This window comes from Sinohyriopsis cumingii, chromosome 2 (assembly GCF_028554795.1).
Source record: "Sinohyriopsis cumingii isolate HCF-2022 chromosome 2, ASM2855479v2, whole genome shotgun sequence".
NCBI lineage: Eukaryota > Metazoa > Mollusca > Bivalvia > Unionida > Unionidae > Sinohyriopsis > Sinohyriopsis cumingii.
The window spans coordinates 2,852,138-2,868,605 of NC_142962.1; the positions used below are offsets into that span (position 1 = coordinate 2,852,138).

The 16,468-nt window shown below is 34.8% G+C and overlaps 1 protein-coding gene across 2 annotated transcripts; it reads right to left on the minus strand.

Annotated features, from left to right (window-relative positions):
• Positions 1–453: 453 nt before the first annotated feature.
• LOC149804230 (actin, cytoplasmic-like) lies at positions 454–8,379 on the minus strand. 2 transcript variants are annotated; one of them, XM_089937977.1, is made up of 8 exons: positions 8,243–8,379; positions 7,210–7,382; positions 5,447–5,686; positions 4,801–4,939; positions 2,800–2,907; positions 2,265–2,456; positions 1,883–2,002; positions 454–1,086 (listed from the first exon to the last, which is right to left on the minus strand). In XM_089937977.1, exons 2-8 carry the CDS (start codon positions 7,339–7,341, stop codon positions 881–883), a joined length of 1,137 nt encoding a protein of 378 aa, XP_089794103.1. In that variant the 5' UTR covers positions 7,342–7,382; positions 8,243–8,379; the 3' UTR covers positions 454–880. The 2 variants fall into 2 exon arrangements, with proteins under 2 accessions (XP_089794103.1, XP_089794095.1); XM_089937969.1 differs by lacking the exon at positions 8,243–8,379 and adding an exon at positions 8,109–8,230.
• Between the last annotated feature and the right edge of the window lie 8,089 nt (positions 8,380–16,468).

A 16,468-nucleotide genomic window follows, 5' to 3' on the forward strand; every position in this document is an offset into this window, starting at 1 on the left:
AAAAAAACTCATTTGAATACGAGGAAAGAGTACTTGGTGTGAAGAGTGAACTAAGATAGATGGACAGGCCAACCAAACACGCATAATTGTTTCATACATGGAAACCTTCGTTGCTTTTTAATGATTTATCGATAGAATTGGACCTAACTGACAAATTTAAGTTTCTCCATATTGTGGCACCAACAGATTCTACTCTTCTATTATGTAATTTTGTGATGATGCTTGCATTGTGAATTAATTTTTTTACCTTAAAGTTATTTGTAAAAGTTCAATGATGCCAAAAATTCAAATTAAAACGTGTGAAAACAGTTTGCCCCTTCAAGTTTATATTCGGTGTATTTTTTAAATCTAATGTGGACACGCTGGGAGGCAGGGGCAGAGAAATACACTTTAATAGCTGTAACTATCGTGCTTATCGAATCACGTCAAACAATATCAAAACGAAACGAGATATGCCAATAAATATTTATTAATCGTGAGCAGTAAAATTCATGACAGGACAACCAGAATAACGCCGTTCTGTAAATGTAGCAATAAAACAGAATCTCGATGATAACATAAATTACGAAAGAAGTTTATATTAAAAGAACAATTACAGTAGGATTTCATCATGCGGAACAACATCACTGTAAACCCTGACGATATTTCGACATAGACTTTCGTTTTTATACACACGCATTCAACGTTTGTAAATAAATAAATATATAAAATTAAATAAGGGAACATTATATGACTGCTAATAGTGAGCATAATTATCTTTCGTTTTCCTGTTCTCAATGTCCAGCATTGAAAAGCGGAAATCGTTTTAATTAAACTGACATTCTTCTCGTTCGAAAAGACATACGGGAGTCTTCCTTTGCTTGAGATTAGACAGGTTATTTCAGAAGCATTTCCTGTGAACTATACCAGAACCACTTTCGGCATACTCTTGTTTCGTGATCCACATCTGTGAGAAAGTCGAAAGTGAGGCTAGGATAGAGCCACCGATCCACACAGAATACTTGCGCTCAGGTGGCGCTATTGTTTTGACTTTGATTCCGCTTGGTACAACAGCAGTCATCTCTTTCTGTAATCTGTCAGCTAGACCTATAACACATTAGAAGAAAATGGTACATTTACTTAATATGACTTCCAATCACAGGACTTTTCAGACTTACAATCACAGTTTGAGTTCTGATGTTAGATTTATTTAAGAACAAAACATTTTATCAAAGAATTTAATTTTTCATTTCATCACCACCTAAAGAATTTAAATACACACAGTTAAAAAAAAAGTAAACAAAATAATTAGAGACTGAGAGATGCTAATGATTGTGTCGATTTCCTAAATTGCTAAATTCCCTCAACATTGGCAATTAAGATAAGAAGAATAACATAATTGGGGGGGGGGGTGATCTAAATATTTTATAGTTTTCCTTGCTTTATTTTCTATGATCATAAAATTTGACAGGATCTTAAACGTGCCTTGCAAGACCTAATTTTGAGCAGGAATTAAGTAGCCAGCTTTAGTCTAAAAGAGTACTCATACAACTATTACAGTTATCGTAGGAAGCAGAGGCATCAAGCTTAAACTGAAAAAAATGTCCTTAAGAACTATGTACAAACATTTGACTGTTTTCTGAAATAAAAAGGAATGGACAAAAAGCATGATCAATCCCTGACAAAAGGAAAAATCTTAGCTATTTCGTTATTTTGCTCATTCTTTTTGTTACCTATCAGGAAATACTAAAGCCGACACGAGAGAATGTCATCATTAACGAAAGTAGAAGCTTGAAATCTTTATTGATTTTGCTCATGTAGTTACCAGTAAAAAGTACCAAGGTCTACATGAGGGACTGCCTTACGCCGTGTTCAATACGACACAAATAAATAACAAACTAACCTGGAAACATGGTGGATCCTCCGGACAGTACGATGTTTTGGTAGAGATCCCTTCTGACGTCAATATCACACTTCATCACAGAGTTGTGCACAAGTTCGTGAATGCCACTCGATTCCATTCCTAAAAGTAAGTGTCAAAAGCACATTTATTGTGTTTCAAATATTAACATCTGTAAAATCGGGTGGTTAAAGTGACAACAGTAGTTCGTTGAGACAATACAAAACCTTTGTCTCCAACATTTCCTAAATCCATGGTGAATAATTCAGAGAGATTTTGAAAAAATCCAGATACTTAACCAGTCTATTTGGTCTATTTCTGTAACAGTATGACAAAGGTCTACAGCATGGGCACCAAAACAATGTAATAAGTAAAGGGAAATAACCTGTGAAAGCTGGTTGAAACAAGACCTCAGGACATCGAAAGCGCTCGTTGCCAATAGTGATGACCCCACCATCAGGAAGTTCATATGCATTTTCTACCGCAGAATTCGATGCTGCAGACGACATTTCTTTTTCAAAATCAACGGCACAGTAACACAGCTTCTCTTTGATATCTCTGACAATTTCCAGTTCAGCTGAAATTATTCATATTTGATTTCAAACAATGTTGCATGAAAGAGAAGGAAATGAAGAACAACAATCCAGTGATTCTTGACGCTAGACAAACTAAAAAGAGTTAATGATATTAAATGCTAGTCTAAAGAAACAACATGTGGGAACAAAACGAATTGCTGATAATATCTTATCTAATTTTACCATTTGTTTACAATGGCATTTGTACGTTCCGAAGGTCCCATTGCATGTCATTGATAAATAGATATTGCCAAACTAATCTAAGATCTTTTACATATTTTAATTATAATCTGTAAGGAATTCTAGAAAGTCATTCTTAAATTGATGGACGAAATTATAACTTACAAGATGTAGCGAAGTTGTATCCCCTTTCATGCAGAATACGCTGAAGATAGACTGTCAAATCTCTACCAGCGAGGTTAATTCTTTCAATGGCGTGAGGAAGGGCATAACCTAGAATAGTATTAAAAGAAAACTCACCTTGTAATAAAAGCAAAGACATTAGCAATACGAATTCATTATTGCTATTTCGATAGCAGTGACTTGTTCTCTTCGTCAATTTGTGTGTTACATACAGACATCAGTAAACAGAAAGATGTATAAATTCACCACGTGTTATGACTCTAGCCATCTTCGCTCCCCATGTCAACGATTGACTTATTTAGTGAACCTAAAGGAGTATAGAATAGGTTCCATGTGGCAAAGAATTACTTCCGGTAGCCAGTGAAATCGCATAAACAGTAAATGAGAGCGTTAAGTAAACGTAACTTACATACTATATATGTTAATTTGTACATCGTCACAGTCCACCGATAACAATCCGTTACGCTCCTTTTTTGGTATGTAGATGCTGGTGCTGAGCCATTTTCCATTTTCGTGAGTGCATATGAACAAACATCTTTCATCAACAACATAATGCAACAAACTCATAAACATCAACGAAAGTATTATTGATTGATAGGTACATGTGTTTGATAGAGAAACACTGATTTGCTCATTCGAGCAGCGTGAAAGCTCATGTTGGGTCATAATGGCAAGAAATGTTTACTTACGCTCGACTGATTTATTAAGCAGGTTCATGCATATTCATGAGTAACAGGGAAATCTCAGCACAGGCAGCCATGGGTGATAAAGGGTCATGGCTCGCGACAACATCTTCTGTACGGAGGATGCATTGATTATTTCCATCATCTATCACATAACGAACAATCTAACTGGATCAATTCCTATCAGCTTCTAATATGAAGAGTTTGATAATTCAATCATCAATTTAAATTATATTTAAATCATCAAACCGAAAATTAGATTATAATTATATTCCAAAGAATATTTAGAGCACATGATTGGAGCTTTACTGAGCAAATGTTTGAAGCTTTCTCATAATTTCCAGTCACTGATATTTTATTCACAGTTTCTGTCCCTAACTCAAACAATCGACCGATATATCAGTACCTAAATTCTCAAAAACAAAATAAAGTTGCCTCTCTTTACAATTTGTAAGTCTTCATTGGATGACAAATTTGTGACATTATTGGTATATTAGCTTGTATTGGACAAAACCGCATGTAAACGTAGATCGTAACCTCTGGCCTATTGCCATCGGTTGATGCTCTTACGTCTGTCCATAAAATATGTAGATCAAATTATTATAAGCATCACAAAAATGATATCGAATTGTGTATATGGACCCATCCACCCAATTCCTCCCAATGGAGAATTAGACGATTGTTTTATTCCAGTGAACGCAAATAACCCTTTGCACGGCTTTTAACACACATCTTTATGTTGCGTACAAATGTGATCAATAGTCATACATTGCACAGCAGAATACGCTCGTCTTGCACCCCCATCCAACATCCATTTAAGGATTTTGTTTTCTTAGGAAATGTGAATATTTTCTGCTTCTGTGGGCTAATTGAATACTCATAGTTTGAATATTTTCTGTGTCAGTGGGCTAATTGAATATTCATAGTTTGAATATTTTCTGTGTCAGCGGGCTAATTTAATACTCAATTTTAATATTTTCTGTGTCAATGGGCTAATTGAATACTCATATCTTGAATATTTTCTGTGTCAGTGAGCTAATTAAATACTCATAGCTTGAATATTTTCTGTGTCAGTGGGCTAATTGAATACTCTTAGTTTAAATCATCGGTGATAAAATGCTACAATAAGTAGCTTTCACCGGGTTCGCAGCTTTCCTCTACCTCAAACACCAAATAAGCACAAATAAACTACAAGTTTCTATGACTCTGTTTGCATCTGATATAAAACAAACTTTAAATTTGAAAAATGTAAATATTCCAAAACAGAATTATATTGAATGGAATTTATAATTTTTCTTACCTTCATAGATTGGAACCACGTGGGACACTCCGTCTCCAGAGTCAAAGACGATTCCTGTGGTACGGCCTGAAGCATACAAAGATAACACTGCCTGGATGGCCACATAGAATGCTGGCGTGTTAAACGTTTCAAACATGATCTATAGATAAAAGTAAAGAAATATTTTACTAAAGAATGGCCTTTTGTGTTAAATATTTCACATTCTCAAGAAATATTTGTATTTTTTTGTAGCATTTTATTACTGATTATTTAAACTACGAGTATTCAATTAGTCTACTGACAAATAAAATATTTCAACTACGAGTATTCAATTAGTCTACTGACACAGAAAATATTCACATTTCCTATTAAAAAAAAAGAAAATCCTTAGATGAATGTTGGATGTTGTTTTTCTTTTCGAATAAATGATTTTACTATTGTCATGTACTTTTAACTATTGATACAAACATTTTATTTTCTCGCATATCTACTGGATCATAATGACGTCACAAGAAAAATAAATTTATTATATATATATATATATATATATATATATATATATATATATATATATATATATGCACGATCGGTTACATTTAATGCGTCTGACTTAAATTTATAGTATTTATGCAATAAACACTCTTGATGTTGGTAAAACAGGACCCACTTGTGTCATCTTTTCTCTGTTGGCTTTTGGGTTGAGTGGAGCCTCTGTTAACATGAGTGGTTGCTCCTCGGGAGCCACCCTGAGTTCATTATAGAAAGTATGGTGCCAGATTTTCTCCATATCGTCCCAGTTAGTGACAATCCCATGCTCAACTGGATATTTCAGCGACAAGATTCCCCTCTTATTTTGGGCTTCGTCCCCAATGTAAACGTCCTTGTATCCCATTCCTGCCATTACAACCTGTAAGACCGAATGAAATCCGGGGTGCATTTTCTATATTTGATGTTTTCTTTAGTTCATGATGGTGACTGAGTCAGTATATGATGCGCAAATAAAGGAAATACAAACATGAATCTTTATATACAATTTTAGTGAATGTTTATTGAATTTATGTATATCATTCTGTTCAAAAAGTCGTTTTGCTTTTAGGATAAATAGAGATATTGTGACGTAAGTGGCTAATTACTATATGCTATTTTAGATTATTCTCATTATACTTATTATCAAGGCCTCAAATCATTATTTTCAGACATCATAAAAACTTCTGAAATATAGGAAGACAAGTAAGAAATGCTGGTATTTCAGGCTCGAAACATGTTACTCAAAATATATTATTTGACTCCAAAATATAGAAAAGGAATACATTTCAAAATTTTGGTACTGATCTGTCTTGGAAATTAAAAAAAAAAAGATTCTTCTTTGATTTTTATTTACCAGTCATTTTTATTTCCTGTACTGTAATTAAAGCAGTTAGGGTTAAAAAATGAATGCAATATTTTCCTTTCAGTTTAAATTTTAATTTTATTATCATTTTCAATCAAATAAACTGCATGTTCCCCCAAATTGTTTGTCTTGTTTATAACTTAGTCTGATTTATATACTTGTCTAAGATTCTATTTTTTTTCTTAAACAGTAATAAGACCATGCATTCAACTTTTAGTTTGGGAGATTTGAATTTCAACATTCGCATGGCATACTGTTCCTTTTGTGTTATCAAAAACATTTTGCCTCACCAAGAATCGTAACTCATGTTATGGTTCTAAGACATTAACAAACAATGTCAACAGCCACTTTCCATTTATGCCAATATTATATATCAAGGTCGGCAGTTCAACTTAGGTGAATGATTAGACCTGATACTTGAAGCAATAATAGAAAATGATTTAAAAGGAAATCAAAATAGTTTCTTAAATGATATTTCAAAAAGTTAAATAGTATAAGAGACAATCCCAGCTATCAGCATTCACAATACCTCGATTAGAGATATTGTCAGGGTAAAATCTGACATAAATATCTGCTATCGGCCGTACTACTAAAAACAAAGACAAGCGGAGGACGTCATCAGAAGAGACATAGTAAAAGATGTAACTAACATATGCACAATATTAGACTGATATTTCCGACTTTGTGAATAACATTATTAAGCACAAAAGAGATACCCTCCTTGCCCTTTAAAACCTAATTACCAGGATATGCATGCTTTGCCAGTGTTTCTTTACACATTAATCAATATATCTCATGTTTATGAATCAATTTCGAAACAAGATTTATGTAACGTTTCTCAAAATGTATAACTTGCAGACTGTACATACTTCAAGCAGTTTGAATACAGATTTCCTCTACAACACTTGAAAATGTATCACTGGCAGAAATATTCGAGGGTTGGAATGTCAACTCTGATTTTTCAACAATGGACTCAGATATTGCGACTATGCGATTGTTACATCTGAGCCATGTAAAATAGATACTGCTATAATCCTTACGTCATATCTTGGCCGACCAGTTATGGCGGGAAATACGGCACGTGGTGCGTCATCTCCGGCAAAACCAGCTTTGCACATGCCCGAACCATTGTCAATGACAACAGCAGAAATATCATCCTCGTAGAAAGGCATGTTTCCCTTCCTTTATATGTATATATGTATAAAAGAAAAATCTGAAAAACAGAAATTACTAATAAAAATCTAATTGCTGATTAGCAGTAATTGCCAAAATCCATCAAAGCATGATTAAATATAAAATAAACAAAAATTTATGAATAATTTTGCACATGAATTGCAAATTGGACTTTTATCAATAGAAAGACATGTATTTAAACTCAAAATGAAAGTTACATTACACAACTAGCGAATATTGATTAGAAGTTGATATTAATTAATCTAAAAATTGTAAGAAGAACAACGGTAAGGCAGAACATAGCTGGTTCTAGAATACAATTCGTATAGACTGATAAGAAAATATCTAGATATAAACTCGTTTAGAATATATATGAAAATTAAACTCGAAATATCAATGCTAGAGACTGTGGTTATTGAAGCCAAAAATAAATTGAGAAGTATATTTACAAACGAAAGAAAAGAAAATCAAAGGAAAAGAAAGGACAAAAATGAATATTGAAAAACAGTAACAATTTCATAAAACATGAGAATGTTTTATTAAGTTCAAAGGAAGAAAATACAAACGAGAGGTACAACCCTGAAATAGGAATAAAAGTGAAAATAATGACATTAAATTAGTATATTATATGACATTGAAGTTGTCTAGTTGTCTACATATATAAACATATCTAACATACAATCGCACGCTTTGTTGTCGACTGGTTAGTAATAATAATCATGTCTGTGATTTCCGTGAATGAAAATTACTAGCAAATGTCGCTTACCTCTATAATTTACAAAAGAAAATGTGTCTTCTCTGTTCTGATTTATCTGCTTTCCTCTGTACGCTGTGCTCAATCTGATTACCTGAGACTGCTGATTGACGTATTTATACCTAACATCTGCAACATTTACTCACCGTTTTTTCATAGAATCCGTATTGAAAAGGTCTGAAATACCCAGAATTTGTGCCATATAAGGAATAAAGTGTTTGTTATTATGCTAGAAACAAACTATCCCAATCAGACGCCATGCTCATTCACCTAGGTAAATAAGTTGGTTAATTATCTATTTTTACCTGTGAGTGTACACTGATATATAAGCTTATTTGTTATGTTCATACCTATGAATAGACACATGTTACTACCGTATTGTGTATTGAAGCAAGAAATCACAATAAGAATGTTACTTGTTTGCTTTCAATTGTCAATATTTAAATGGTACCTGATAAATAACATGTTCATTCCAAATGACTCATATCAATATATTAAAAAAGGATTTCGTAGTTGAGATGATTTCTCACCTAGTACATTGGTATTTTCTTACGCCACTCAAATGTGTCATTCACTGTACCCACAAAATTTGCAAATCAATTTGCAGAATACTAAATTTAAATGTAGTTTAATTTTTTTAATAATTTATTAGATCATAATCATAAAATATCCTTGAAGAAATGCTGTACTAATGTTGTATGGTATATTGTTTGGTGAATATTCTCGCGATATTATTTTTTCTCGCAAAGAGAAGACTTACGTACTTGCTACGATTTGATGTTAAATGCCGCCGTCTTTCATAAATTTCACCATTCTTCCAATCTCTCAAAAGTTTGTAAGGAAGACTATCTTTTGGTTTTTATATATAAAAAAAAAAAACTATCTGGCATTAACCGTTCTTTTAAATAATGAAGATATTAGGCTTAAACGATGTCTACTCATTCAGTTTAGGATTAAGAGGTGCCATCTCTTAATTCAGTCGCCGAAGTCGCTCGTAATTTTGCTCTTTATCGAGAGCACTCCGAAAGAAGTGACGGCATAGATTCAACAATATCCGCTTGTGACTAATCTAATAACAGCAACATTCGCACAGGGCGGATAACTTGATTCAAGAGGGAAATAAAAGAATCAGGCCTGCATTTTAAGCGGATCTGAGAAGTTTGAAAATAAATAAGTTTGTTCACACATCATAAACAAAATATTTGACCTTTTTCTTTACTTCGTTAACATTTATTTATATTTGGAATAAAATAATCTTAAATAATATCAGATATGGATAACCTACCGCATCAGACATAGCGTGGTGTTGGTTTCAACTGTTTACAACGGTGTCGTTATCAAAGATTGTGTTCCAGCTTTCGGATAAAATCGGTTGACCCACGGATGTCAACGATCTTCATCGGATTAATTCGCACGTATGTGAAAACTGGCAAAGTTTCTCAGTTCGAGGGAGAAAGTAAATTTCTCATAATGTGACGAATCGTCGATATTATCTAGTTTGCGAGGCACCCAACAATGTTTCGGATCAATATATTTTAATATTCAGCAGTTTTAGGTGATTTGGCATATACGACATTTTGCACGTGACAGCTGCATTTTTTAATTGGGGCTTTAACAGCACCGTTTCTCCAGGTATATTCACACTTGTACTGGCAAGTGTATAACTTCTCTTTGCCGTGGAGTTTAGAAAAGTAACGTCTTCCTCTGTAATCTATTTTTACTATGTAAATTAATGTCATGGCTGCTCAAATTTTTTTCTCCATCCACACGTCCAGGACAAGCGGTATCAGAAAATCCATCTGCATTAAAAACAAAAGAAACAGTGTACAACATATTTATTTCTTCAATGGGCTTAACTTTAAGGTTTTTATTGCTGTCAAGACATCTTGTATATATTATTTCTTGCAGGGATATGGCAGCATACTTCCATCAGCAAGAATGGAAAATAACTTACTGGAATTCAGACCTTCGCAAAGTTGTACTCTCAAGAATTGATCAATTGACAGAACAACGTCTCTTCTTACAATTAGCACAAAGTTTAAGACCGTTTGTACGTTGGGATACACACGGCGTTTCTGTATTAAAATATACTGGGCTAGACTAAGTTAAAGAGAGCTCTCATTTTATTTGTTTTCATTTTATTTCATTCTCATTTTGTTTTAATATGGCCTTTCCTAGTGAAGTGTTAGCAACTTTAGCTTTACTTTCTGCACAAGCTGGCAAGTGTCATGCATATACTGTGCTGCAAAGACTTTATGAGTTTCAAAATTGCCATGAGAATTGTTTGATTAAAACTTGAATTTGTCAGTTCAATCAACAAATACATTTTCTAAATTTCCAGCCAGTACCAGGTTGGGATGCTATTTGCAGTAAGGTCATTTGTAGAAAGGGCATGTTGACAGTGAGTTGGCTGCATGCAGATGGCTGCTTTATTCCGAATAAAGACAATTTGTCACGATTCAAGTAATTTGCATCTTCACTAGCCAGGATTCCGATGTGATAACCCTATCTAGACCTTGACAGATCGAACGGATATGTTGGTGCTTTGTCCTAGCGACATCTATTTTATTTCATGGTTTGCCTCCCTTAGTATGTAAAGTATGTAATGCCAGCTAACCAATAGCATGGTGCATTAACATCGGCCGAAAACAGTATGGGCAATTGACCTAAAAAGGATACTTTGTACGTTTAACATCGAAAGTATGACTGTGTACCAGACGGAAGACATTACAGGTGTCTGTGAGTGAAAGGTATGTGTGCAAACACGGACAACACTGGAAACTTGCTCATTTATTAGTCCATTCAAGCTATGTGCTCCCTTTGTCTCAATCACGTAGGAACGGAGTTCAAATTTGAACAACGCAATTTTAATTGGATGCGATGGTTTGCAGCCGCAACCGATGAAATTTACAGACCCGAAGAACAGAAATATATGCTTGATACGCCAAGGTGTAGAAAGAATTGTGGAACCTTACTTGGCGAAGATGAGTAATTCAGGACAATATCCATTCTAAACGTGGAAATGAAGATATGCCTATCCATCCTTGCCCGACGTCTGATGAAATACTTGCTTGAGAACATATACATCGACGCTTCAGTTTCGAAAGGTCGAATTTCAGGAGAACCTGGTTGCCTTGAGCATACACATGCCTTAGCTAAGATCGTTCAGGATACCAAGTAAAAGAAAGTGATTTGACAGTTTTGTGCTTAGACCTCGCCAACTTATAAACTAGCATTCACTACAAGTTGGTGAACGTGACACTAGAGAAATATCTTGTACTTGAGAAGTTTAGGTACATTCTTCAACAATACCTCGATAACTTTAAAGTGTTCTTCACCATGGCTTACTGCACAAACAGTGCGTCACAGTTTATAAGCTAGCATCATAACTAGATGTACCGTTAAGGTGGTACTATTACTACCTTAAATAAATCTCCCTGTGAAGTCATCAGAGAAAATGACCTGACGACCATTTATGTCATCTGGAGTTCAACGGACTATTATTAGGACCTTCATGGATGACTTGATAAATATATCTAAGTCAGTACCAAAATGTAGATGGATGTTATAAGATCTTGGGGACCTGATTAACTTTGCTAGGATGAAGTTCAAGTCAAGAGGTCTGAACCTGAAGAAAGGGAAGATGCACGATAAATACAGGTTCAGAATAATGAGAAACCAATTAAGAGCCTCTGCAAGTGGCTTAAGAACTCCACGAATGACAGTGGGAGTAGGGCAGGCAGGAAGCTACACGCCAAAGACTGGATGGAAGAAATAAAAAAGAGTGTGCTACATGGAAAGTACAATGCCTGGTATTACTTGCATGATATTCTAGCAATGATTCTTTGACCACTTCTAGTGTACCAAGTCTCATTGACGGCCGTAGAAGCAGTCGAGAGAATGTTCAATACATGTCTGTGACCATGGATGAGAATATCAAAGATCTTCAGTAGTATCGGCTTGTACAGCATCAGCAGCAAACGTTAGTTACGAATATCATCGTGGTAGATGAGTTCAAGGTGACTAAGGCCAGGCAGGCGATGACATTGAAAGTAGGTGCAGATGAGAAGGTGAAAGAAACAGTAGCTGAGGTATCGACACTTAGGAAGTGGGCGGTAGAAAAGGCTATTGAGGAGGCAAAATCCTTTCTGAGACATAACGACTTGGTAGAAAATAAGCGACAGGAAGGCTGGGACTGGTAAGCCTCAAAGAGAAGTGCGCCATGATCCAGAAAGAAGTACGTCATGCAGATGAAAAGACGGGTAAGTCAAAGCTATCGGCATGAGGAAGTAGAGGGATAGGTTTCACTAGGAAGGTGCAAGGTCTTGGAGTGACATCTAGAGAGTTGATGATCAGGAAATCAGCTTTCTCTTACGATCAATGTATGATGTTCTCCTGCGCCAAATAAATCTATCTAAAAACACGGGGACTAACTGATGACCAAAACTGTAAACTTTGTGTGAGACTTGCAAACTTAAACCACGTGCTGTCAACCTGCAATGTAGCTCTAACAGACCGTTGTTCATGTTGACGCCATGACAAAGTGCTTGCTGAGATTGCTGCCAGTATGGATATAGCCAGGAGAAAGAAACATCAATCGAAAAGTGGTACAAATTTGATCAACTTTGTGAGAAGCGGTTAGACATAAAAGCAAATGACTGAAGCAAGAGAAACCTTGACAACAGCGCAAGATTTATAAATGACGGCAGATGTAAAAGGACAGCTGAACTTCTCAAGAGACATTTGTAACACCAACTTATGACCTGATATTGTACTGTGGTCAAAAGGTACTAAGCACATGATTTTGTTGGAACTGTCAGTGCCATCAGAAGCTAGAATGAGGGGGGGGGGGGGGGCACGGAAAGAAATTGGCCAAGTATCAGCCACTCATCCATGGTTGCAGAATGGATAGAAGGCTTGGAATCTGCCAGTGGAAATATGGTTCCGTGGCTTTGCAGCATACATTTTGGCGTGCCATACGTGTCATTGGAATCACAGGACCTACCCGCAGGAAGTTAGTCACCAATTTTGGCACACAGGCTGATGAGCTTCACATTGGATTTGGCGGAAGATAAAAGAGAAATTGAAAAGCTAATCGGTTCCGGGGAGAGTCTGGTCAACTCATTTGAATAACCCTGGAGAGTGTTGTTGGTCATCGCTGAAAACTTCTAGAAAAGGGGATCCCCACTTCATATTTGAACCAGTTGTAGTGCAAAGCTTTACTCGTATATAATGAGACGCCCGGAATTCAAGCCATGGATAATTATCAACCGAATGTGGCTGAAAATGTATATGATTTTGAGTCTTGTCATTTTTGGGGTTGCCACAAAGTCTGAGGTAGTTCTCTTTGTATGAATAGCAACCTCAGACAAAATGGCAGACTTAATTTGTGCCTTCCACTTTCACGCAAAATTTCATTCTCTGGTTCTTCCTTATATTTCTAGTAAAAATAAATTGGTAAATTCATTCTATCCAAATATAAAGAAATCGCGTTGTTTGACAACTGCTCCTAAAGTGATCATTACAAACATTTTGTAGTTTAAATGCAAAAATTAACCGCTCCTATAGTTTAATGCTTTCGCTTCGAACGCAATACCGCATATTGAAGTCTATCCTTGTATAATCAATTAAAATATGTAAAGACGCATTACCGTCATGTAATCATATCATAATGGACCTGGACACTCATGTTTATAAACTGCTTTTAATTCATTTTTCATTTCATTGACTCTGTGGACTGAAATCAAAGGGTGACCCGCTGTGTTAAGGAAATACTATTAAAAGGTTGTTTAAAGCACTGATAAGTAATGATATTAGATTTGTTTGAAATGTTTAGATTGGCAGATAGCTTTGTCGTTTAGACCAATATGAAGTGAAGCAGTAATTAGAACTCGCGCACATGTGACATTTATTTATGTCCACTTACTGTAGTATGTTATGTATATTTGATTTAATTATATCTGATTTAAATGCTTGTAAGTTTGAAAATCATTTTATTATTTAAATTTCACTATACGTCAAAATAATGTAATTCTGTTTGCTAGGAACTAATACTTGTTTAATGAAAATAGTTTGACCTTGACTGTTCGTTTTAGTAAACACCAGGTGTTGACCTAGATCCTAACCGTGATTCAAAATTTAGTAGCAGCCACATAAATAAGTTCTATTTTTTTAAATGATTGATTGCTATCAAGGCCATGATGGGACTACGTGATTAAGAAGTAAACAATTATTTTTTATTTGAGTAAAATGATTGGTTTTCGTTAGGGTTATGTTAGTTGTACGTGATATAAACATGAGCACGTGACCCCCCTTTTCGATTTCGCAGCTTGGGGATTTTCGAAACTGCATTTTAGTATACGATATAACCTATGTTTTAGAAAAATAGTCTCAGTTAGTTGGGCTTTTTTTTACACTGGAAAGTGTCTGTTGGGTCGTTTGGAATTATTTAAAATTATTTGGATTCAAAAGGATTAATTTTTTCCCTGGAAAATTCTTGTGCTCATAAGAAATTCTTGAACAAAGACAGCTCTTTCAAAACTTTATTCACATTTCCAAAACCGATATTTCTTGTTTCTACAAGGAACTGTAGACTTAAACACACTACAGGTTACAGTATACGTCATCGTCTTCCATCTTGGATTCTTCGTTCGGACTCAAACTTGAAATCATTAGAACATTTTTTTATTAGGACTTCTAAAGCTTGATTCGTGGATTATTTTTGGATTTAATTTTTAAAACCGTATGTTCATATTTTTTTCATTTTTACAGTATTTTTCCAGAGAAATAAATTATTATATTTTTCAAAGCTTGTTTTTTTACTCTTTCTTGTGTTACTCTTTATTCGAGCCTAACCATGTAACATAACAAGTATCACAGAATGTCAGTGAATAAATGGAGGTATATTCATGCATTCAGAATGCCTAGAGGGACAAAAGTATGAAAATTTGCGCTTTCCCTACAAGTCTTAAAATAGGGTCATAAAGTGCTTGTACTAGACTAGGGTCATGGAAACCTTTACTCGTCCTACCTCGAAAATGTATAGCCCCTGACGGCTAGGGATTTTGATCAGCCCTGAATGTACTGACTAGCTACATTTACAGAGAATTGATCTGTTGAATAACAAACTGGATTTTACTGAATGTATGAACAATTCTACCTTTCATAGCATAAATGTCAATACACTTGTCCATGGAAATTTACCACCCCATTTTAGCAAAGGCAAATTTTTTAATTGATTGATTTCACAGACAACCCTTAAACTGATAGGCCATCTTAGGTAAAGTTTCCATGATTATTAAGATTCGACATAAAATCCGCTGGTAGAAATTCATCTGAAAACGTTCGATTGACTGTTATGGCTTAACGTTTGAGTAGATGATTAAAGCATTATTATTAGATCTTAGTTATGTTTTAAACTTTTCGAAAGTAAGGACTCCGTTGTGGATTGAGTGATAGATTATGCATGAAATCCGAAAGACTTTATATTTTTCTATCAAAATCGTCTCAACATATACACCCACACACAGTGCTAATTGAAATCATTTGGTATTCACAGCTGCCCATTTGTTAAGGCCTTTGAGTAATTCATCGTATGATTTCATGACCACAAAGCAGCAATCACGGCTTAGACTCTCTAACAAAATCCAAAATATTTTGTTATGTATAATTATTTAAGATCTAGTACTAAAATGAGTATTGCAAGTAGGAAAATAAAAGAAGAGGTCATGTGAGAAGTAAATTATTCATGCATATCACATGATTCTGTTCGGTGAATATTAGGTAGAAATTCATCTATTTAGCAAATATTATATAAAATCTTAAGGGCGCAAGATCAGAGAGTGGTACGTGGGTTCTTCAGCAACAATATGTGTTATGCCTTAATTTATAGATGGTATGATATATGTATTTGAAGTATGGGCATTTTACGTATGTCAGTAGAATTGTAACGCGGATGAATATAACTGAGACAAGCCACAGAGAGAGAGAGAGAGAGAGAGAGAGAGAGAGAGAGAGAGAGAGAGAGAGAGAGAGAGAAAGAGAGAGAAATCTGAGTATTGAATAAACTTCAAAGTGATAAACAAAAATTAAAGCTAGCTTATATGAGGGTGAGAGGGAAATTCTTCAAGGACCATAATCGCTATGTACAGTCAAATCCATCAGGAACGAAATGTTTTGTTCTTTTTTATGTCATTAGTCAGCTTTTTGACGTTCTCTGCGAAATCGTTCTAAAGTCAAAGCCATAAGCAAACAAATTACTAAAATCTGTCTCACCTTTGAAAACGTGCATAATTTGGTTACCTTTTGTATTACAATTTTTGGGTAGAATTTGACATAACGAAAAACAAAACAAAAATTTGATAAGAAAAACG